The sequence below is a fragment of the Lagenorhynchus albirostris genome, chromosome 9, assembly GCF_949774975.1.
Source record: "Lagenorhynchus albirostris chromosome 9, mLagAlb1.1, whole genome shotgun sequence".
Taxonomy (NCBI): Eukaryota; Metazoa; Chordata; class Mammalia; order Artiodactyla; family Delphinidae; genus Lagenorhynchus; species Lagenorhynchus albirostris.
The window spans coordinates 88,694,296-88,716,586 of NC_083103.1; the positions used below are offsets into that span (position 1 = coordinate 88,694,296).

The 22,291-nt window shown below is 37.7% G+C and overlaps 1 protein-coding gene across 2 annotated transcripts in view; it reads left to right on the top strand.

The window, feature by feature from the left end:
* BCO2 (beta-carotene oxygenase 2) overlaps window positions 1-22,291 on the top strand; it is a 42,956-nt gene extending 20,665 nt beyond the window's left edge. The window contains exons 5-12 of one of the 2 annotated variants that reach the window (XM_060160393.1): window positions 119-221; window positions 6,334-6,462; window positions 7,759-7,919; window positions 9,057-9,224; window positions 19,047-19,184; window positions 19,781-19,963; window positions 20,444-20,554; window positions 22,039-22,291. In XM_060160393.1, coding sequence (XP_060016376.1) covers window positions 119-221; window positions 6,334-6,462; window positions 7,759-7,919; window positions 9,057-9,224; window positions 19,047-19,184; window positions 19,781-19,963; window positions 20,444-20,554; window positions 22,039-22,152 — 1,107 coding nt within the window. In that variant the 3' untranslated portion in view covers window positions 22,153-22,291. The remainder of the gene's footprint in view (window positions 1-118; window positions 222-6,333; window positions 6,463-7,758; window positions 7,920-9,056; window positions 9,225-19,046; window positions 19,185-19,780; window positions 19,964-20,443; window positions 20,555-22,038) is intronic. The other variant, XM_060160394.1, reaches the window with a different exon arrangement.

Genomic DNA, 22,291 nt, shown 5'->3' on the forward strand with positions numbered 1-22,291 from the left:
TAAACTGTAGTTTTTATATCTTATTTTAAAAATATTTGACACATCCCTACTGTCTATGTGTCTAAATAGAGATCTTCCCATGTAACATTTAAGTCTCTGTATGGTCTTAAATTTGCAGGTAGACTGGAGCAAATTTATTGCTGTGAATGGAGCAACTGCACATCCTCATTATGACAAAGATGGAACAGCATACAACATGGGGAACTCCTATGGGCAACATGGTAAAGTTGGGATGGGGGTCTTTTAAAAAATAATTGGGAGTTAACTATCTTACCACAGTTCCATTATGGCCAAGATGTTAACATATATGAAACTTCATTTGAAAGGTTCAGAAAGAAATCTCCAAAGTAGCATTACTGAACTTAAAATATATAATTTATAATTAAGTTCTGTTGTCTTTTTGCACATATGCTTGGAAGCTGATTTTCTATGTGATCTTTTCAGCATGACTCACATTTTTATGTTCCATTATGCTTTTTGGCTCACAAGCATTGTAGGGATGAGTAATGTATTTCTCAAACTTGAATTATTGCGAAGTACCATATTGTAAGTATAAGAAATTTAGAATGCTACAGCAAAGAGATATAGAGAAGGTATACTGTATATTACATAGGAAGGAATTTATTATTACCATGGGAGTAAAACACTACAAAGTAAGTTAAGGTTAAAGTTTGGTTGCATTCACAACCACTTACATCACATCTCTTTCCTGGTCATCCATATGCTGCCTATTATTCTGTTCCAGAAGGTTCTAATGGCTAATAACGATAACTAGCATTTATTGAGTGCCTAGTATGTGCTGGTGTTAACCGTATTTTCCATATATTTTCTCATTTAATCTTTATGAAAGTCTCTGAGAAAGGTACTATTATTTTTATTTTTTTAAAATTGAAGTATAGGTGATTTACAATGTTGTGTTAGTTTCTGGTATACAGCAAAGTGATTCAGTTACATATATATTCTTTTCCATTATGGTTTATTACAAGATATCGAACATAGTTCCCTGTGTTATACAGTACAACCTTGTTGTTTATTTTACATATATTTTATATATAGTAGTTTGTATCTGCTAATCCCAAACTCCTAATTTATTCCCCACCCCTTTCCCCTTTGGCAACCATAAGTTTGTTCATTTGTTTTAGATTCCACATATAAATGATATTGTATATTTGTCTTTCTCTGTCTGTCTTACTTCACTTAGTATGATAATCTGTATGTCTATCCATGGCATTACGAAAGGCTGTTACTACCCCCATTTTATAGACAAGGGCAGTGAACCTTGAGAAGATTTAAGATGCTTGCTTAGGCAGGCTTCGGGTGTCTAGTCTGAGTAACACACAAAAACTTGCTACTGGTCACTCCATTAGATCATCTTAATTATTCATCACTGACTACAGAGGATTCTCTCAGGGCATGAACATTCATTATCCTGTACCCAAGTACACATCTCTCTCTGTTTGAAAAGGAATGTGTAAGTGTAAGCATTAGAAGTTTCTGACTATCTTAGCTGTCATTCTGTCATCTATAACCTACGAATCTTTTTTTTTTTTTTTTTTTTTTTTTTTGCGGTACGCGGGCTTCTCACTGTTGTGGCCTCTCCCGTTGCGGAGCACAGGCTTGGGATGCACAGGCTCAGTGGCCATGGCTCACGGGCCCAGCTGCTCCGCGGCATGTGGGATCTTCCCGGACCAGGGCACGAACCCGTATCCCTTGCATCGGCAGGTGGACTCTCAACCACTGCGCCACCAGGGAAGCCCTACTACGAATTTTTTGTATGGGTTAACTTTTGAATAGGTTAATATATACCTTTGGTAAGTAATTGACTTTGTGGGTTGTTCATCTCTACCTCTCCATATTTACATGTATGAGTGTATATGAAAATGAATACTGCAGGTTTGCTTTTTACCAGCTCAAGAAGAGATAGGGTACCCTGGAAACTTCATCACTCAGCCCTCTCTCTTCTTTGTTACCTGACCTCGGGTTGGGATGTATTCTTCAAAGCTGTTATAGGAGACAGCAAACATCTTTTTAGGTAAAATCTTTCAGCAAATGGGTAAACTGACTCAGCAGTATTTTGTCCACGCATCTTTTTTGATCATAAAAAATCTATTTCTTAATAAATTAACTCTAATACCCAAGTAGATAACTTTGTAACTAGTTCATAATATGAGAAATACTGTTTAACCATTCTTAATTATTTTTCTAAAATAAATAGTCATTAGATCAGTGATTCTCAGCCTTTAGAGCACCTAAAAACCATCTGGAATGCTTCCTAGCAATGTAGATCACTGGGCTTCATCTTCAGAGATTCTGGTACACGAGACCTGAAAAGGGGTTAAGAATCTGCATTGTAACTACACTTTCACTCCTTATCTTGGCACATTTTAACAAGATATCCAGGTGATTTTGGTGCAAGTGGCCCATGAATCTTTGAGAAACCTTGCCACCAATCATCAGAGGCTGTGCTTGTTATTTTGCCTCAATTTGATGTTTATACAAAGTCCTGAAGAATCTCCCAGAGTTAGGCTCACAGTATTGGGCAGGTCATTCCTCTAGGCATTCAGTTCTCTGCTGGGTGTTTCCTGGGTGTCTGTCTGCTTTGCTCATGCCTTCAAGACTTGAAGTTAGGACAGTTCATTAACTAGCAGTGTTCAAATTTAGTGAATTGAGTAATTGTCACTTAATCCAATTGCTGAGACAGAAATTTTTTCTCTTGATCTTCTAATCTCAACTAAAACTGGATTTACTTCTTTCTTACTTGATTATTTGGTTCAGTGATGAATTTTTAAACTGGAATGCAAATGTACATGTAGCTTCAGGGAGCTCTACTAGATAGTATGCACTTGGGGGAAATTTAGTGATTTTCTTTGTAAATAAAGTGCTTGCTAATAATTTCTACCTTTCCAGGTATTTTAAAAAGGCTTTTTAAAATTAAAAAAAATCCTCTAAACATTAATCCAGATAGTTTTAAGTACTAATTTAAAATACATAAACAGTTAGATAGTAGTATGGTACTCTTGGAACTCTAGAGTTTGTCTTTCATTTCTTTTATAACTCATCACTGTATAAAGCATGGTGTTTTATTTATAATTGGTTCTCAAAACATATAATGTCCTAACCTAGACCTCCCCATCAGTTAGTTGCTTACTCAGTGTTTTTACTAAGATGTCTGATAGATGTTACAAAATTAATTTTTTTAAAACCAAACTCTTGATCTTTCCCCCTAAACTTTCTCTGCTTAAAATGTTCCCTATGTCAGTTGATGGTAACTCTGTCCTTCCACTTGCTTAAGATGATAACTTTGGAATCATTTTTTATACCTCTCTCACATCCACATCTAATGGATCAAAAAGTAATTTCAATAATGCCTTCAAAATATATCAAAAATCCGACTACCTCGTATCACCTCCATTGCCACCACTCTGGTTTAGGCCACCATTCTTTCTCATTTGAATTATTGTAGTAGCTTCTTAACTAGTCTCCTTACTTCTCCCCTTGCCCCGCTTCAGTTTATTCTTAGCATATCAGCCAGTTATTCTTTTAACCCACCCCACCTCATCTAGAATTTTCTCTTTGCTTACTATGGATAGGGCCACGCTGGCTTCATTGCTCTTATTTGAACACTCCAAACTTATTCTTGGCTTAGAATATTTGCATCTGATCTTCTCTCCACCTGAAATGTGTTTCTCCCAGATATCCTCAAGGCTGTCTTCCTCACTTCTTTCAGGTCTTTACTCAAATGTCACCTTCTTAGTGAAACCTTCCCAGACCACCATAATTAAAATTGCAAACAGTAGCCCCCATCCTTATACACTCACTTCTAATCCCCATTCCCTGGTTTATTTCTCAATATAGTTCTTCTCATCATCTGATACATTATATTTTTACTTATTGTATGATTTTTTTTAGAATTTGAGCTTTATAAATGAAGAGCCTTTTGTCTATTTTGTACACTGGTGTATACAAGTGTTTAGGGTATGGTACTTAGGACTCTTACAAGAGTGCCTAGAACATAGTTGACACTCAGTAAGTAGTTGCTGATAATGAGTAGGGAACTATATGGTTATCTTGTTCCAAAGGAAGCTTAGTGATTGCGAAGTTCTATAAGTTACCTAAGTTCTTCAGGACCTACATTGGCACTTCTAACACTAGGAAGATAATTCAATATGACCTCAATATTTGTTCATTCATTGAGTGATTTAACAAACATATATTGTTAGTTAATCTGTCAGTAGTTATTTATAGTGTACCTACTAAATGCCAAGTCATTGTTTGGTACTGAAGATGCAAAGATGTATCAGACACAATTCCTGCTCCAGAAGAGCTCAGTCTACTAGGAAACAGATAAATAAGCAGAAAATTATAGTACAATGAGATAAGTACTATGATAGTATAGGATATAATTAAAGCATAAAGGAGGGACACCAAATGCCTTTGGGTGGGGAAGAGTCAGGAAAGGCTACCTGAGGAGTGGGTAACTTGAGGAAGTAGTAATAGTCAGATGAATGATTGCATGAATGAATGTTGATGAGACAGGATGACATGGGACCCAAAGTGACCCCAGGGATCTAGAACACTGAAAGGAAGGAGTTGGACATGGGTACAAATGGAGATTGTAGTTTATGGAGCTGGGGAGTGGGAAGAAGGACAAATAGAATTTGAGGATATTCCTGGCTGCTACCTTATCGTTTCCTATGAAGATGGGATTGAGTTCATCTTCAGAGAGCTAGAGGGGAACCATTTGTGGACATTAAAATACAATAGCTGGAGGCAAGAATATACAGTGGAGAAAAGACAGCCTCTTCAATAAGTGGTGCTGGGAAAACTGGACAGCTACATGTAAAAGTATGAAATTAGAACACTCCCTAACACCATATACAAAAATAAACTCAAAATGGATTAAAGACCTAAATGTAAGGCCAGACACTATCAAACTCTTAGAGGAAAACATAGGCAGAACACTCTATGACATAAATCACAGCAAGATCCTTTTTGACCCACCTCCTAGAGAAATGGAAATAAAAACAAAAATAAACAAATGGGACCTAATGAAACTTCAAAGCTTTTGCACAGCAAAGGAAACCATAAACAAGACCAAAAGACAACCCTCAGAATGGGAGAAAATATTTGCAAATGAAGCAACTGACAAAGGATTAATCTCCAAAATTTACCAGCAGCTCATGCAGCTCAATAACAAAAAAACAAACAACCCAATCCAAACATTGGCAGAAGACCTAAACAGACATTTCTCCAAAGAAGATATACAGATTGACAACAAACACATGAAAGAATGCTCAACATCATTAATCATTAGAGAAATGCAAATCAAAACTACAGTGAGATATCATCTCACACCAGTCAGAATGGCCATCATCAAAAAATCTAGAAACAATAAATGCTGGAGAGGGTGTGGAGAAAAGGGAACACTCTTGCACTGTTGGTGGGAATGTAAACTGATACAGCCACTATGGAGAACAGTATGGAGGTTCCTTAAAAAACTACAAATAGAACTACCATATGACCCAGCAATCCCACTACTGGGCATATACCCTGAGAAAACCATAATTCAAAGAGTCATGTACCAAAATGTTCATCGCAGCTCTATTTACAATAGCCAGGACATGGAAGCAACCTAAGTGTCCATCAACAGATGAATGGATAAAGAAGATGTGGCCCATATATACAATGGAATATTACTCAGCCATAAAAAGAAACGAAATTGAGTTATTTGTAGTGAGGTGGATAGACCTAGAGTCTGTCATACAGAGTGAAGTAAGTCAGAAAGAGAAAGACAAATACCGTATGCTAACATATATATGTGGAATCTAAGAAAAAAAAAAAAAAGGTCATGAAGAACCTAGGGGTAAGATGGGAATAAAGATGCAGACCTACTAGAGAATGGACTTGAGGATATGGGGAGGGGGAAGGGTAAGCTGTGACAAAGTGAGAGAGTGGCATGGACTTATATACACTACCAAACGTAAAATAGATAGCTAGTGGGAAGCAGCCGCATAGCACAGGGAGATCAGTTCCGTGCTTTGTGACCACCTAGAGGGGTGGGATAGGGAGGGTGGGAGGGAGGGAGATGCAAGAGGGAAGAGACATGGGAACATATGTATATGTATAACTGATTCACTTTTTTATAAAGCAGAAACTAACACACCATTGTAAAGTAGTTATACTCCAATAAAGATGTTTAAAAAAAAAGAAATATGGGTGTCATGCATATTGTATAAATCTCTTAACTGCTTTTGCCTAATTCACAAGTGCAAGGCTTATCTTTTTTCTTAAAATGAATGTAAAACGGTTAAGACAGGACTTTCCATTTTCCAGGTTCTTGCTATAATGTTATTCGGGTTCCTCCAGAGAAAGTAGACCTTGGGGAGACAATCCATGGAGCCCAGGTGATATGTTCTATTGCTTCTGCAGAGAGGATGAAACCTTCTTACTACCACAGCTTTGGTGAGCCCAAAGATAAGGCAAATTTTAATAGGGGCTGTCTTAAAGTTACTGTTGCAGAGGGATTAATTTTGGCAAGTACCGTGTTAATACAGTTTATCAGAGTATGGTGATAAGAGATGAAGGTTGCATTTTAATGCCAATTAAGTTTATTCTGTTTAGTCACGTACTTCTTATCCTAGCCAACTGACTGATTGAAAAGATATTTTAATACAAGCAATTACTAAAAACTTAATTGGAAACACCAATTAATTTTAAAGTTTTTAATTAATTGACTGCTCTAGGAAATAGTTATCAGTTTAAGAAATCATTGGTGCCTTCCCAGCACATTGAGTCAGGCTCAGATTTAGTCACCTAGCACTAACTCCACTTCAGTTCTCTATGGAGAACAGCCTCTCCCTTCAGCCCCCTGCTCCAGGATGACACAATGAGTAACCCCTAGTCATAGAAATCAGTCTCTTTGGTTTGTTTTTTATTATGTTGTATGTCATTGAATATCTAAATACAAAGGAAAAAAATACATTTATGTATGTTTCCACAACAGAGACTATGGACTTTGGGTGATTGTGATGTGTCAATGTAGGTTCATCAGTTGTAACAAATGGACCACTCTGGTGGAGGAAATTGATAATGTGGAGGCTGTGCGTGTTTGGGGACAGGTGGTATATGGGGAACCTCTGTACCTTCCCCTCGATTTTGTTGTGAGCCTAAAACTACTCCAAAATATAAAGTCTTAATTAAAAAAATAATTTGACCATAAAAAATTGACAGAATTCAATATTTTAGGTAACTTTAAAGACCACAAATAATAATCATACAGGAAAGACCTTGATTATATTTTTGGGGAGGCAATTCATATTCCATGTAGATTGCTTCAGCTTTTTCTCAGAATATTTATCTTCTGCATCCTAAACCTTTATAGCCAATCTGCTGCTGGATTGTTACCTCCAGTATAAATAGCAAAAGGATTAAGGAATACAGGTCCAGATCATAAATGACACTTTAATATAATGCTTCTTTGTTCCTAAACCAAAACAATTTGAAAAGAAAGAAAGAAAAAAAAAGACAAAAAGCAAGTTGAGGGCATTCAACCCAAGCTATTCTAAGCAGTTCCTGTTTTTATGTAGGAACAGAAAATATATATAGCAAAGCTGGGAAATGATGAAGAATTATTTCTGACTGGCATTTGTTTAGGTCAGCAGTAATGTGTCCAAGCCTTCAGACAAGTTCCCAAACTGTCACATTTCAGACAACTCTAGTTTGCCAAATAACATTTTATTGTTTGCTTGAACCTTTTAGGAATGACAAGGAACTACATTGTCTTCATTGAACAGCCTCTAAAGATGAATCTGTGGAAAATCATCACTTCTAAAATTCGGGGAAAGGCCTTTTCAGATGGAATAAGCTGGGAACCCCAGTATAATACATGGTTTCATGTGGTGGATAAGCACACTGGTCAGGTGGAGAATTTTGAGTGTATTTATTTTGAAAATGATCGGACATGAAGGCAAATTTCCATGTGATTGACTTTTGCCTTCACTGGGCATTACTTGCATAAGACAGTCTTAATCAAGGATATTACCTTCTTCCATAAGTAGGGCTAGTTATTTATTAATTAGTACAGTGGATTTTGCATTTTAGAAAATTGTAGGAAATGGTTTTATCCTTTAAATTATCTGATTCAATTAAAATGACATCTAGGAAATCCTTTTAGCATTTTAGCATGGATTTTTCCATATAATATTTGCTAAAGAGGATATTGTTCATGCAGAGGTCTTCTGTAACTTTTGCAGTGATATTTTTATTAGCTGCTTCTATGATTTCTTGATATGTAAATATGATAATCCTACCAAAGTCTAAAGCATATTAGTTAAATATCTTTCTATATACTCCTGATTAATAGCACTATTGTATTTGTCTACTTTTTAACCTCTCTAAAGAAATAGTATCCTAAATTTACTGTACCCTTATTTCATTACCAAAAAAATCCCATTTTAGTAATGAGTGCATTTTTCAAAGAATTAGTCACTTAATTTATCATAAATTCTTAATAGAAGTATTTTCTATTTAACCATGTAGTTAGGAGTCTAGGATTTATTTATCCTTCAAAATATTGGGCCATATTTCATGAGAACTTTAAAGTTAGTTGAAACAGTTGATTGGTCTATATAAAATAGCCCCAGTTCATTGATTAATATGAGATGAGACGATTTTAAATCAAAGCATATTTGCTTCTACATTCCAAATTCTGGTTTTTATACCTACCAAGCCTGTCACTTAAAGAGGGGGAAATCTTCTTAATTTGAGCTTTGTGGATCTGTACCCTAAAGGAAATAAATAAAATATTTACTTTTGGACTTCCCTGGTGGCGCAGTGGTTGAGAGTCCACCTGCTGATGCAGGGGACATGGGTTCGTGCCCCGGTCCGGGAAGGTCCCACATGCCGTGGAGCAGCTGGGCCCATGAGCCATGGCCGCTGAGCCTGCGCGTCCCGAGCCTGTGCTCCGCAAAGGGAGAGGCCACAACAGTGAGAAGCCCGCGTACTGCAAAAAAAAAAAAAAAAAATCTATTTTTCACTGTTTGTGTTTTCCCCTGCAGCTTCTTCCAGGGATGTACTACAGTAAACCTTTTGTTACTTTTCACCAAATCAATGCCTTTGAGGACCAGGGCTGTGTCGTAATTGATTTGTGCTGTCAGGATGATGGAAGAAGCCTAGAAGTTTACCAACTACAGAATCTTAGGAAAACTGGGAAAGAGCTTGATCAGGTAAAATTCTCTGATTTGTCATGAGTTATCAAAATATTTTTGATCTAGCCAAGTTCTGGCTTTGGGTTTGGAATTAGCTGTTTCTCTTGCCTCTTTTTTTTTTTTTTCCTCTTTTGTAAATAAGGAGGGAGAATGGTTTTAAAGCGTTGAAGATACAGCTTTGTAATTTATTTAATATTTCAAAATAATTTGAAGTATGTATTTACATAATACCTAATAAATAGAAAGTATGTTAAAGAAAGCCAAGAAATATGTTTTGAAGCACTTGTGATTAGTTCCTTATTACACTTGGGCACTAAACATACTTACATTTACTGGACGGAATAGTAAAATGGACTATAATATTAATTCTTTGAAAAAAAAAGTGTATCAGTTCATCTAGCTTGAAGGGATTTACTTTTTCCTGATAATCAGTTAAAGGCAGAATTTTTCCTTGGATTATGTAATGTAAATTGTTTTCTGCTATAGTTTTATTTTAATTAATTAATTAATTAATTTTTGGCTGTGTTGGGTCTTTGTTGCTGCGTGCAGGCTTTCTCTAGTTGCGGCGAGCAGGGGCTACTCTTCGTTATGGTGTGCGAGCTTCTCATTGCAGTGGCTTCTCTTGTTGCAGAGCACGTGCTCTAGGCGCGCGGACTTCAATAGTTGTGGCTCGCGGGTTTAGTTGCTCCGTGGCATATGGGCTCTTCCCAGACCAGGGATCAAACCCATGTCCCCTGCTTTGGCAGGCAGCTTCTTAACCACTGCACCACCAGAGAAGTCCAGAGTTGCAGTTTTCTGATTCTGTTTATGACCTTACTCAAAGTTTTGTGTTCTTCCGCCTTTTTGTTTCAGGTAGAAGAGCTCCTTTCAACCTTTCTTGAAAGGCAGGTTTAGTGGTGCTGAACTCTCTTAGCTTTTGTTTGTCTGGGAATGCCTTTGTTTCTCCTTCATATCTGAAGGATAACTTTGCTGGATAGAATATTCTTGGGTGACAGTTTTTATCTTTCAATATCTTGAGTAAGTCATTCTATTCTCTTTTGACCTGTAGAGTTTCTGCTGAGAAATCTGCCAGTAACCTAATGAGGGTTCCTTTGTAGGTTACTATCTTTTTTTCCCCTGGCTGTCTTTAAAATTTTTTCTTTGTCATTGACTTTTGACAGTTTTAACATAATGTATCTTGGAGAAGGTTTTTTGCATTCAGATAATTAGGTGTTATCTTTGCTTCAGAGACTTGGATATCCAGTTGTCCAGGTTTGGGAAGTTCTCAGCTATTATTTCTTTAAATAAACTCTCTGCTCCTTTCTCCCACTCTTCTCCTTCTGGGATACCCATTATCCTTATGTTACCCTTCCTAATGGAGTTGGATAATTCTTGTAGAAATCTTTCATTTGTTTAGATCTTAGTTCCCTCTCATCTTCTGTCTAATTTCTAGCTTTCTATCTTCAAGTTTGTTAGTTCTCTCTTCCATATGGTTTGCTCTATTTCCAGTGCTTTCTAACATGTTCTTCATCTCATTTACTGAATTCTTCAGCTCCAGAATTTCTGGTTGGTTATTTTTCATAGTTTCAATCTCTTTGGTAAGGTATTTCTTCTGTTCATTTGTTTTATTTCTGAGCTCATTGAACTGCCTTTCTGAGTTTTCTTGTAGTGCATCAAGTTTCTTCAGGACAGCTATTTTGAATCCTCTGTCGGTTAGATTGCACTATTCCATGACTTTAGGTTTGATTTCTGGAGATTTGTCTTTTTCTTTTTGTGATACTGTGTTACCATGTTTTTTTTATGGTGCTTAATGAGTTGATGTAGCCAGCACGTTTGAAGTAGCAAACACCTTTCTTCTTTAGGTAAAGCTTTTTTTTCTTTTTTTTTTTTTACTAGATGCTAGCATTTCAACAGGTTAGTTATTAGAGGCCTTTCTTTTGTTCATAAGTAGGTGGCACAAGTTTTTGGTTTCTCTTACTTGAGCTGCCTGTGGCTATATTTGAAAATCAGCACTTTCCACCCTCTACCACCTCTGTGAGAGGTGTTGCCTGGTGCCCTCCCTCTCATACCTTATGCCTCCAGGGTCACTGGTGCTTTGCTGCTGCCAGTGTCACTGCTGCTGCTGGTGTTGCTGCCTCAGGCATCGGGGTGATGGGTACGTCTGTCATGTTGGGGTTGCCTGTGTTGCAGGCACTGCTGCTGTTGGGGGAGGGTGGTAGTGGGGGTAGCCAGGGTGGCTGGGGCCTCTGCTGTGTCTGGAGTTGTTGGGTTCCCAGGCACCACAGCTGTGGATAGGGGCCTGGGTCATGGCCACCTCCATGGCTGGAGGGGTCACAGGCCCCGCTGCCACTGTTGCTTGATTCCCTGCGGCTGTGGGTGCTGCTGCAGCCAGGAGATCGGAGTCATGTGTGCTGCCTCCCCTGCTCTTACTGGGTTCTCTGGGGCTGCAGGCTCAGCTACTGTAGCTGGGAGTTGGGATTATAAGCACCACCTCTGCTTTCCTCTCAGTTCTGCCGCTTCAGTGTGCTCCAGTCCACCCACCTTTAGATGTACAAATGTGTGGAACTCTCTAGCCTTCCAATGTGTTGAGCAGATGAACCTTTCTTGAGTTAACATTATGTTATTGGTTGTAGACTGAAGGGGAGAGACAAAGGGAGCATATCATGCACTATGACGCTGATGTGTACAGCATGACGCTGATGTGCTTATTTACTAATAATTTTTCTCATGAATGGATGTTGGATTTTATCAAATTTTTTTTTGCACTGTTGAGATAATGACATGACTTATCCTTTCTTCTACAAATGTGGTGAGGTACACTGATTGATTTTAAAACGTTTGTAATAGCCATGGATTGATTTTTGAATGTTAAACTGACCTTCTATTCCTGAAGTAAATCCCAGTTGGTTGCACTGTATTTTTAATGTATTTCTGGATTTGCTTTGCTAATATCTTATTTAGTATTTTTTGGCATCAATTTCATGATTAAGATTGGCCTGTAATTTTTCTTTCTTATAATGTCCTTGTTAGTTTTTTAAAATAGATTTAATTAATTAATTAATTTTAATTTTTGGCTGTGTTGGGTCTTCGTTGCTGCACATGGGCTTTCTCCAGTTGCAGCTAGCGGGGACTACTCTTCGTTGCAGTGCGCGGGCTTCTCATTGCAGGGGCTTCTCTTGTTGCGGAGCACAGGCTCCAGGAGCGTGGGCTTCAGTAGTTGTGGTGCGTGGGCTTCATTAGTTGTGGTTCGCAGGCTCTAGAGCGCAGGCTCAGTAATTGTGGTGCACAGGCTTAGTTGCTCTGCGGCATGTGGGATCCTCTTGGACCAGGGCTCAAACCCATGTCCCCTGCATTGGCAGGCGGATTCTTAACCACTGCGCCTCAGGGAAGCCCCCTTGTTAGGTTTTGTTATTAAGGTTTCACTGATCTCATACAGTGAGTAGGAAATTGTTCTCTTTTCTACTCTCTGCATGAAAAGTATAAGATTGGCATTATTTCTTAAATGTTTGGAATAATTCAACAGTAAGGTCATCTGGGCCTGTAAGTTTCTTTATAGGTAGATCTTAAATTATAAATTACATTTCTTTAATAGTATAGGGTTATTCTGATTCTCTATTTCTTATTGTGTCAGATTTGGTAAATAGTCTTTTTCTAACAAATTTATTAATGCCATCTAAAATTTCAAATTTGTTGACCAAATGTTATTCATGATATTCTATGTTTTAAAACAATGTATGTAGTGTTAATTGATAGCCCCTGTTTTTATCCCTTATATGGTTATTTGTGCTGTCTTTTTTGTTCCTTCAGGCTTGCTAGGTTCTCATCAATTTAATGAGGCTTTTCAAAAGACCAACTTTTTGGCTTAGTTGATCTTCTTTAATGTGTGTTTATTTTCAGTTTCATCAATTTATGCTATTATTTTCATTTCTTTTTCTACTTTCTTTGTACTTAATGTGTTCCTTTTGTAACTAAGGATATAAAACCTTAGTTTGTTATTTTTCTACCTTTCCCTCCTCAACATATATACCTTTGGGATGATAAATTTCTGTCTAGCAGAGCATCCCACAAGTTTTGATATGTTTTATTACTTTTCAGTTAAAGTATTTTCTAACTTTCACTGAGATTTCTTCTTTGAAAATTATTTTTAAACTTTCAGACAAATGGAAATCTTTCTAGTTATTTTTCCCATTGATTTCTAGCTTAATTTTACTGTATGATTTGAAGTTTATAAAATTTATTGAGACTTGCTTTATGGCCCAGAAAAGATTATTTAAAAAAAAATTTAAAAAATGTTTTATGTGCATTTAAAACAATAAATTTTGGATGTAGTGTTTTATATATGTTGATTAGGTCATATTTTAAAATAATATTATTCAAATCTTCTTTATTCTTATTGATCTCTATCAGTTATCATATAACATGAAATGTATATTAAAATCTTTTGCTTGGAGTATAGATTTTTCTGTTTCTCCTCATAGTTATGCTAATTTTAAATTTACATATGTTGGTGCTCTGTGTGCATACAAATTTAGAATTGTTTTACCTTCCCGGTTTATTGAATATTTATCTCTAAGTAATGCTTTTTGCCATGATGTTTGCGTGCTATAACTTTCCCATCCTTTTACTTTTAACCTTTCTTAATATGTACCATGTAAGCAATATACACTTACAAAATCCATTGTGCTAATTCTTTTTTTTTTTTTTGTGGTACACGGGCCTCTCACTGTTGTGGCCTCTCCCATTGCAGAGCATAGGCTCCGGACGCACAGGCTCAGTGGCCATGGCTCACAGGCCTAGCTGCTCCACGGCATGTGGGATCCTCCCAGACCAGGGCATGAACCCATGTCCCCTGCATCGGCAGGCGGACTCTCAACCACTGCGCCACCAGGGAAGCCCCATTGTGCTAATTCTTGACTTTTGATTGGCACATTTAGTTAAACCAGTCATTAATATTTTGAGGTTTAAATATGCCATCTGACTATTTGCTTCCTATTTGTCTCACTAGTTCTTGTTTTCTCTCCTTTCTTGCCTTCTCTACATTAGTTGAGCATATTTTATTATTTCATTTCCACCTCCCCTCCCCCAAACATCACTCCACCCTCTGACCATTAGCTTGGTAGTTATATATTCTTTTAGTGGTTATTTGAGAAATCACAATATGCATCCTTGATTTAACACAGTATATTATAAATCAGTTCTTTTAATTCTTTCCAGACAATGCAAGGACTCTGGAACACTTTAACTTCATTTACTCTACTCCTGATTTATATGCTACTGTTTTTATACATTTTAATTCTCTCTCTATATTAACCCTTATAAGGCATTATTATTAATGTTGTTTTATGTAGTCATAATCACCCATATTACCCATTTACGCACATCTGTACCTTCTCTTGCTCTTAATTCCTTCTAGTCTCTCTGAGCATCCATGTGGAATCATTTTCTTTCTGACTGAAGGACACCTTTTAGTATTTTCTTTAGTTCAGATATGCTGGTGATGAAATCTCTGTTTTTGCTTGTCGGAAAAATGTCTTTATTTTACCTTCTTTCTTGAAGGATGTTTCCACTGGATAAAGAATCTAGGTTGTTATTTTCTTTTGAAACTTTAAAGATATCATTTCATTGTCTTCTGATTTCTGTTAAGAAATCAGCTGTCAGTCTAAAGCTTTGCTCCTTTGAAGTTGAATTACCACCCCCCCCCCCGCAAAGATTTTCTCTTTGGTTTTCTGTAGTTAGTACTATGATATTTTTTAGTATGAGTTTCTTTTGATTTATTTTTACTATTTTTTTCCTTAAGGATTCTTTTTTTTTTGCGGTATGCGGGCGTCTCACTGTTGTGGCCTCTCCCATTGCGGAGCACAGGCTCCGGACGCGCAGGCTCAGCGGCCATGGTTCACGGGCCCAGCCGCTCCGCGGCATGTGGGATCCTCCCGGACCGGGGCATGAACCCGTGTCCCCCGCATTGGCAGGCGGACTCTCAACCACTGCGCCACCAGGGAAGCCCCCTTAAGGATTCTTGAATCAATGGTTTGATGTCTTTCATTAGTTTTGAAAAATTTCGCCTATTATTTCTTCAAATATTGTATCTGGTAAGTCTTTTCTCTCTTTTCTTTCTGGGATTACGGTACACATATGCTACGCCTTTTCACTCTAACCCTCTGTTGCTTATGTTCTTTTTAGTATCTTCTATCCTTTGGTCTAAGTATCTTGCTTTGGATATTTTCTTCCTATCTATCTTACAGTTCAAACATTCTTCTTCTTCTTTTTCTTTTTTGCGGTACGCGGGCCTCTCACTGCTGTGGCCTCTCCCATTGCGGAGCACAGGCTCTGGATGCTCAGGCTCAGCGGCCATGGCTCACGGGCCCAGCCGCTACGTGGCATGTGGTATCTTCCCGGACCGGGTCATGAACCCATCCCCTGCATCGACAGGCGGACTCTCAACCACTGCCCCACCAGGGAAGCCCCAAACATTCTTCTTCAGGTGTGTATATTCTGCTTTTAAACCTAGGCACTATGTTCCTAAACTCATTGCATTTTTCAGTTCTAGAATTTTGATTCCCTTCTCTTTTTTAATTTTAGCTCTCTGCTACAATCCCAAATTAAAATAATTTCCTCCAACGTATTCAGAATAGTTAAAGTCTGATAACTCTATTATCTGAATCACTTGTGGTTCTGTTTCTATCATTTGTTGTTTATCTTCTTGTTGTTTTTTAAATCATGCTCTCTTGTCGTCTCATGTGCTAATTTTTATTCTATACAGAATATTGTGTTTGAAAAATTGTAGGAGGGATATTTTGAGACTCTGTTATCTTCCTCTGGGGAAGATTTTCATTTACTTCTGGCAGATGGCTAGGGTACATTATCAATTGAAGATATTCTTAATCTAGTTATAGGGATTGAGAAAATTTGAAACATGATACAGTTGCTGCAAGAGCTGGACTATTTTTGTTTATTTTTACTTCTAGGGTACAGCCAAAGAGCTAGAGGTTTATCAAGGCTTCCCCTTCTTGGAGACTTTGAACTACAACTTTTATTTTTCTGGCTCCTCAAAACTATCAAAATCTCTTCTCAGTAGGGCCAAGTGATGGGGGAGTTGGTATGGCAATATCCTTATAAAAGGGTAACATGAAGGAGCCTTGTGGTGATGGAACTGTTCTGTACCTTGAGTATGGTGGTGATCATATGAATTTACATGTGATAAAATTGCATAAACACACATACAAACACAAATGAATGTGTGTAAAATTGGTGAAATCTGAGTAATGGTGGATTATATCCATGTAAGTTTCCCTGTTGTAGTGTTGTTATGTAAGAGGTCATCATTGGTGAGACTGGATGAAGGATACATGGGATCTCTCTGCATTGTTTGTTTTTTTTAATGTGGTAAAATATACATAACACAAAGTTACTATTTTAACTATTTTTAGGTGTATAATTCAGTGACATTAAATACATTAATGACGTTGTGCAACCAACATCACTATTCATTTACAGAACTTTTTCATCATCCCAGACAGAAACGCTGTACCCATTAAATAACAGCTCCCTATCTCCTCCCTCTCCCCAGCTCTTGGTCGCCCTTATTCTACTTTCTGTTTCTATGAATTTGCCTATTCTAGGTACCTCATATAAATGGAATCATACAAGATTTTTTCTTTTGTGTCTGGCTTATTTCATTTAGCATAATCTTTTCATGGGTTATCCATGTTGTAACATGTATCAGAATCTCATTCCTTTTAAAGGTTTAATAATATTCCTTGTATGTGTATACTACCTTTTGTTTATTCATCTGTTGGGGGACATTTGGGTTGTTTTCAGCTTTTGGCTATTATGAATAATGCTGTTATGAACACTGGTGTACAAGTATCTGTTTGAGTCCTTGTTTTCAGTTCTTTCTTGGCATATACCTAGAAGTGGATCTGCTGGATCATATGATAATTCTATTATATCTAACTGTTTGAGGAACTGCCAGATTGTTTTTAACAGCAGATGCACCATTTTACATTCCCACCAGCAATGCACTAGGGTTCCACTTTCTTCACATTCTCACAAACACTTGTTTTCTGGATTTTTTTGTTTGTTTTGTTGTTTTGTTTTGTTTTTTGGTTTATAATAGCCATCCTAATGAGTGTGAAGTATTATCTTATTGTCGTTTTGATTTTCATTTCCCTAATGACTAATAATGTTGAGCATCTTTTCATGTACTTATTGGCTATTTGTATATCTTGGTGAAATGTCTAGTCTAGTCCTTTGCCCATTTTAAAATCAGTTGTTTGCTTTTCTGTATTATTTCTTACAGCTGCTTGTGGGTCTGCAATATATATCTCAAAATTTAAAAGTTTAATAAAAAATTCTTTTATATTTTCTCAGCCTTTCAGCTGCCTGTTCTTAAAAGCAGCTGATGTCCTTAGTGGAAAATCTGCCCCCAATATGTAGTTTCTGTGGGTTTCCTTCTTCCAAATCTATGCCCCGTTGTTCTTTATTACCTTTTTTAAGCTCACCACCGCCTTCAAATAGCTGTTTTAAACATTTTTGTCCAGTTTTTCTATCTGTTCTCAGGGAAACAGTTGATCCATATTGCCTAACTCACCATTATTGGCACTCTCTTTTTGTTCACCTATGGTTTTGCAAAAGACAAAAATGTTTACATAAATTTAAAAGTAAATTTTTAAAAGCTAATTGTTTATGAAGCTTAAAAATTGCACTAAGTCTTTACTTAGTAAAAACATTTCTGCATGTTATGGAGATGATATGGGCTAGGTATATGGGGGAAAATGGCATAGTTTGTTCCCCATCTTTCAATATTTCAAGAGAGGAAGATGTGCTTAAGCCATTCTTACTGTCATAAAAAATACACTTATTTTATTAGGGTCTCCTGCTTAAGCATCATCTCTGCAGAGATGCTGTGTTGGGGGTCCCCAAAACCACTCTTTGTTTTGATGATTCACTAGGAGGGCTCATGGGTCCCAGAATAATCAGAAAAAAAGAAAGGTACATGGGATGAAGTCTGGAGGAAACCAGGTGCGTGCTTTCAAGAGCCCTCTCCCAGGATATGCCTGATTCCTCCAGCAACTTGTTGTGACAACATGTGTGAAATGTTGCCTGCCAGGGGAGCCCACCCAAGCTGGTGGTCCAGGGTGTTTGTTGGGGATCAACACATAACATATATGGCCCCTACATGAGTAATCTCAATTACTGAAGTTCTAGAGCCCCATAGAGAAGGCAGGTGTTCATTATAAATCACGTTGTTAGCATAAACTATAAGAACAAATTAGTACCGCACGCCTCAAGGCCTCAGGCATGCGAACATACTGTTATCAGACTGAACATTCAAAGAGCTCCGTTCCCAGGTGCTGGCCAAGGACCAGTCATGAAAACAGGGCTTTCCCTGAGAATGTGCAGGGTTTGAGCAACCCAGGCCTGCTAAGTTAGCCCATTTCCACACAGAGTTCTTCCTGGACCAAACCTGAGGAAGGAAGCACCCATTTTACTCTCCAGTCCCTCACCCTTCAGTGTGTTTCTTATTGGCACTTATCACTATCTGACTTTGAGCTATATAATCATTTATTTATTTGACACTACTTAAGTAACATATATTTCTTATCTATTATCATTCTTTCTCCACTAGAATATAAGGCCAGACACTGTTTTGTTCACTGTTGTGTTCTCAGTGTCTGAAACAGAGCTTGCCCTATTGTAGGTACTCAACTGATATTTGCTGAGTAAATGAATGAATGAAAATGATCATTTATGCAATTACTTAGAAATGCCAATAATACTGGCTGGATCTCAGTTATTGGGACATGCTGTTATTCTATGAATGACAATTTTCTCAACAGTTTATTTCTCTTTCCTGAACAGGTCTATAATTCAGTAGCCAGATCTTTCCCTCGAAGGTTTGTTTTGCCCTTACATGTCGGTTTGAATGCCCCTGAGGGAAAGAACCTCAGCCCCTTGACCTATTCTTCAGCCAGTGCTGTGAAACAGGCTGATGGAAAGGTATGCTATGAATGGACATTAGACTAAGACTTTGATCCTCAGTAGTGTTTCTTCATTCACTAGTAAAGTAGTGTGGCTATGTAGTGTGGCTGTTCTCCACAATGTTTGGTGCCCAGTAAGTTTTATAACATTCAGCTGAGCAGGGTAAGGTCATGGAGCATGGCTTGCAAAAGAGCCACAGAATTCTGGGTGGGAGTGAGCAGTGTAGTTACCTATCCCTTTTGTGTTTTGAAACAAATATATGAAACTTTCTAATGGTTGTGGAATGTCTAAGTATTTGAGATAGGAATTGACCATCCCTACCTTTTAGATAATTTGCACTTACATATCATTGTGTAGCTAACAATGTCTCAGCTTTAGTAGAATAAAAGCCCACTTCTACCTCCTATGCCATTTGATAACTTAGTCACAAAACCAGATAATCTTTTATATCTTCATACACATGATGAAAAGAGGAACAATATTAAAAAATGACATAGAACCTCAGTTTTCAAGCCCTGTCACAAACTCTTATAGGGTGTTAGCCCCACGCTGACCTACACTGAAAAAAGTAAGAATTAAGCAATCACTACAAATCCTTTTATGCCCTCATTTAGATTTTGTGCTCTTATGAAAATCTATATCCTGAGGACCTAGAAGAGGAAGGAGGTGTTGAATTTCCCCAGATCAACTATGGCCAATTCAGTGGCAAAAAGTATCAATTCTTCTATGGCTGTGGCTTTCGGCATTTGGTGGGCGATTCTCTGATCAAGGTTGACGTGGTGAACAAGACACTGACGGTAATGAAATTCTCTTTCCTTTTCTGAACTCTTAAAAAACCTATTCTGCCCTTTGAATTAATTTCTGTTTTTTTTAAGGTAGGTCTTGAGATTTTTTACTATTTAAGCAGCTCAGCCACTTACTTTTATTAAATCTGAGAACCATGGAATCACATAGATTAGGGGTATGTTCCCTCTAGGGAATCTAAATGAACCACAAGCCCAGAGAAACAATTCTATGCTTGATAGTATTTTGAGAGAAATCATGGGACACCTCTATTTCAAGTTGATGGGAAACTATAATTACACCAGTTGTGTTTGATGATAATGGAATCTGCAGCTGCAAAAGCTCCCTCTCCTATATTTAACTCAGTAAGCCCGATTCTTCTACTGTTGGACCATTGCACTGACAGTCAAATTCATGCTGGGACTGACAATAACTATAGAAAGCTTCCAGTTCATAACCAGTCTTTTATCAAATACTTTTTTGGGGACTTACAGGTTTGGAGAGAAGATGGCTTTTATCCCTCAGAACCTGTTTTTGTTCCAGTACCAGGAGCCAATGAAGAAGATGGTGGGGTTATTCTTTCTGTGGTGATCACTCCCAACCAGGTAAATGTATTTCCGTCATCGTCAGAAAGAGAAATAGCACTGGGCCTTCTGAGGGTTATATTTAGTGATGCTGTTGATGGTTTATTTTGATTCCAATTTGGCACCTTCTCCCTTTTCTTCCTCTCCTTATTATTAGGGTACCCTTTTATCATAATCAGTACTTTATTACTGTTTTAAAGTTCTATTTTAGAACCATAATAATAATTAACATTTGCATAGGAGTTTATTTACAAACCTCTTTCATACATATTATCTTATTTAGTCATCAAAACAACTTTGTGGGGTACCATTTTACACGTAGAATTTGTAACTTAAGGAAGTTGAAAGAGACTTGCATCAGATCTCATAGTGATAAAGCCAGTATTTAAATCCCAAACTTCTGAATTCTAGTCTAATATTTCATACCACCATCTGTGCTGCCAATTTAAATTGAGTGACCCAAGGGACTTCCCTCATGGTCCAGTGGGTAAGACTCTGTGCTCCCAATGCAGGGGACCCGGGTTCCATCCCTGGTCGGGGAACTAGATCCCGCATGCATGCCGCAACTAAAGAGTCTGCATGCCTCAGCGAAGACCCGGTGCAGGCAAAATAAATAAATATTAAAAAAAATAAAATAAATAGAGTGACCCAAAAATCTAATGTGATAGGCCCTGACCTAGTGTCTCAAAAATGTTGATATCTTTTTTTTTTTAATATTTATTTATTTATTTGGCTGCACTGGGTCTTAGTTGCAGCACATGGGATCTTTAGTTGTGGCATGCGGGCTCCTAGTTCCCTGACCAGGGATCGAACCTGGGCCCCCTGCACTGGGAGCATGGAGTCTTAAGCACTGGACCACCAGGGAAGTCCCAATAATGTTGATATATAACTTCTTGTCTAGGGCAGTCTTGTGGCAGTAGGTTCACTTTGAGTACCAGCTTTGATCAATTATTACTGGCTACCTGGGGTGTTGGATTCTGAGGCTTTTTAAGGTTTAGATGTGGAAAGTGCTGTGATCAATTAATAATGCCTGCCATGGGCTTAGGAGGACTTTGTCCTCATGCCAGGTACTTGCCACTCCTGTAATTAGACCAGGGCAAATCTCCGTCTGCCTTGCAATGCTACCTTTTGAACAGCTCCAAAGTAACACAAAATGGAGACATTTCATTTTAGAAGAATTTTTATGTCTCTTAGGAGATTGAAAGGGGCAGGTAAAAAGATCCTTAAACCCAAAGAGATCCTATGAAGGTGATTGATACAGAGAACTTATTCTTTGCTCTACATATGTACTTCTTCAGGTGTAATTTCCTTTTCTGTTCAGTTCAGCATTCTGCAAACATTTAGTGAATGAATAGGCAAGGCACTGTGCCAGATGCTGGGGGTGGTCATGAAGATGAGTAATATGTAGTCTCTTAGGAATTTTACAGCCCACTGGAGGAAACAGACAGATTTTTTTGTAGGAAAAAAATAAGAGAGAATATTCACTATTGGCTTTCCTTTTCTAGAATGAAAGAAATTTTCTCCTAGTCTTGGATGCCAAGAACTTTGAAGAACTGGGCCGAGCAGAGGTGCCTGTGCAAATGCCTTACGGGTTCCATGGCACCTTCGTGACCATCTGATGGAACATCCACAAGGTCTGGGAGCTAGGTTTTAAATGAATGTGCTCTGTACAAAAGAGAGAGCAAAGGTGCACCTTACCTTCCAAACCATAGACACCTGGTTTTAAAATTTCTATTAAAAATGGAATTCATGAGATAA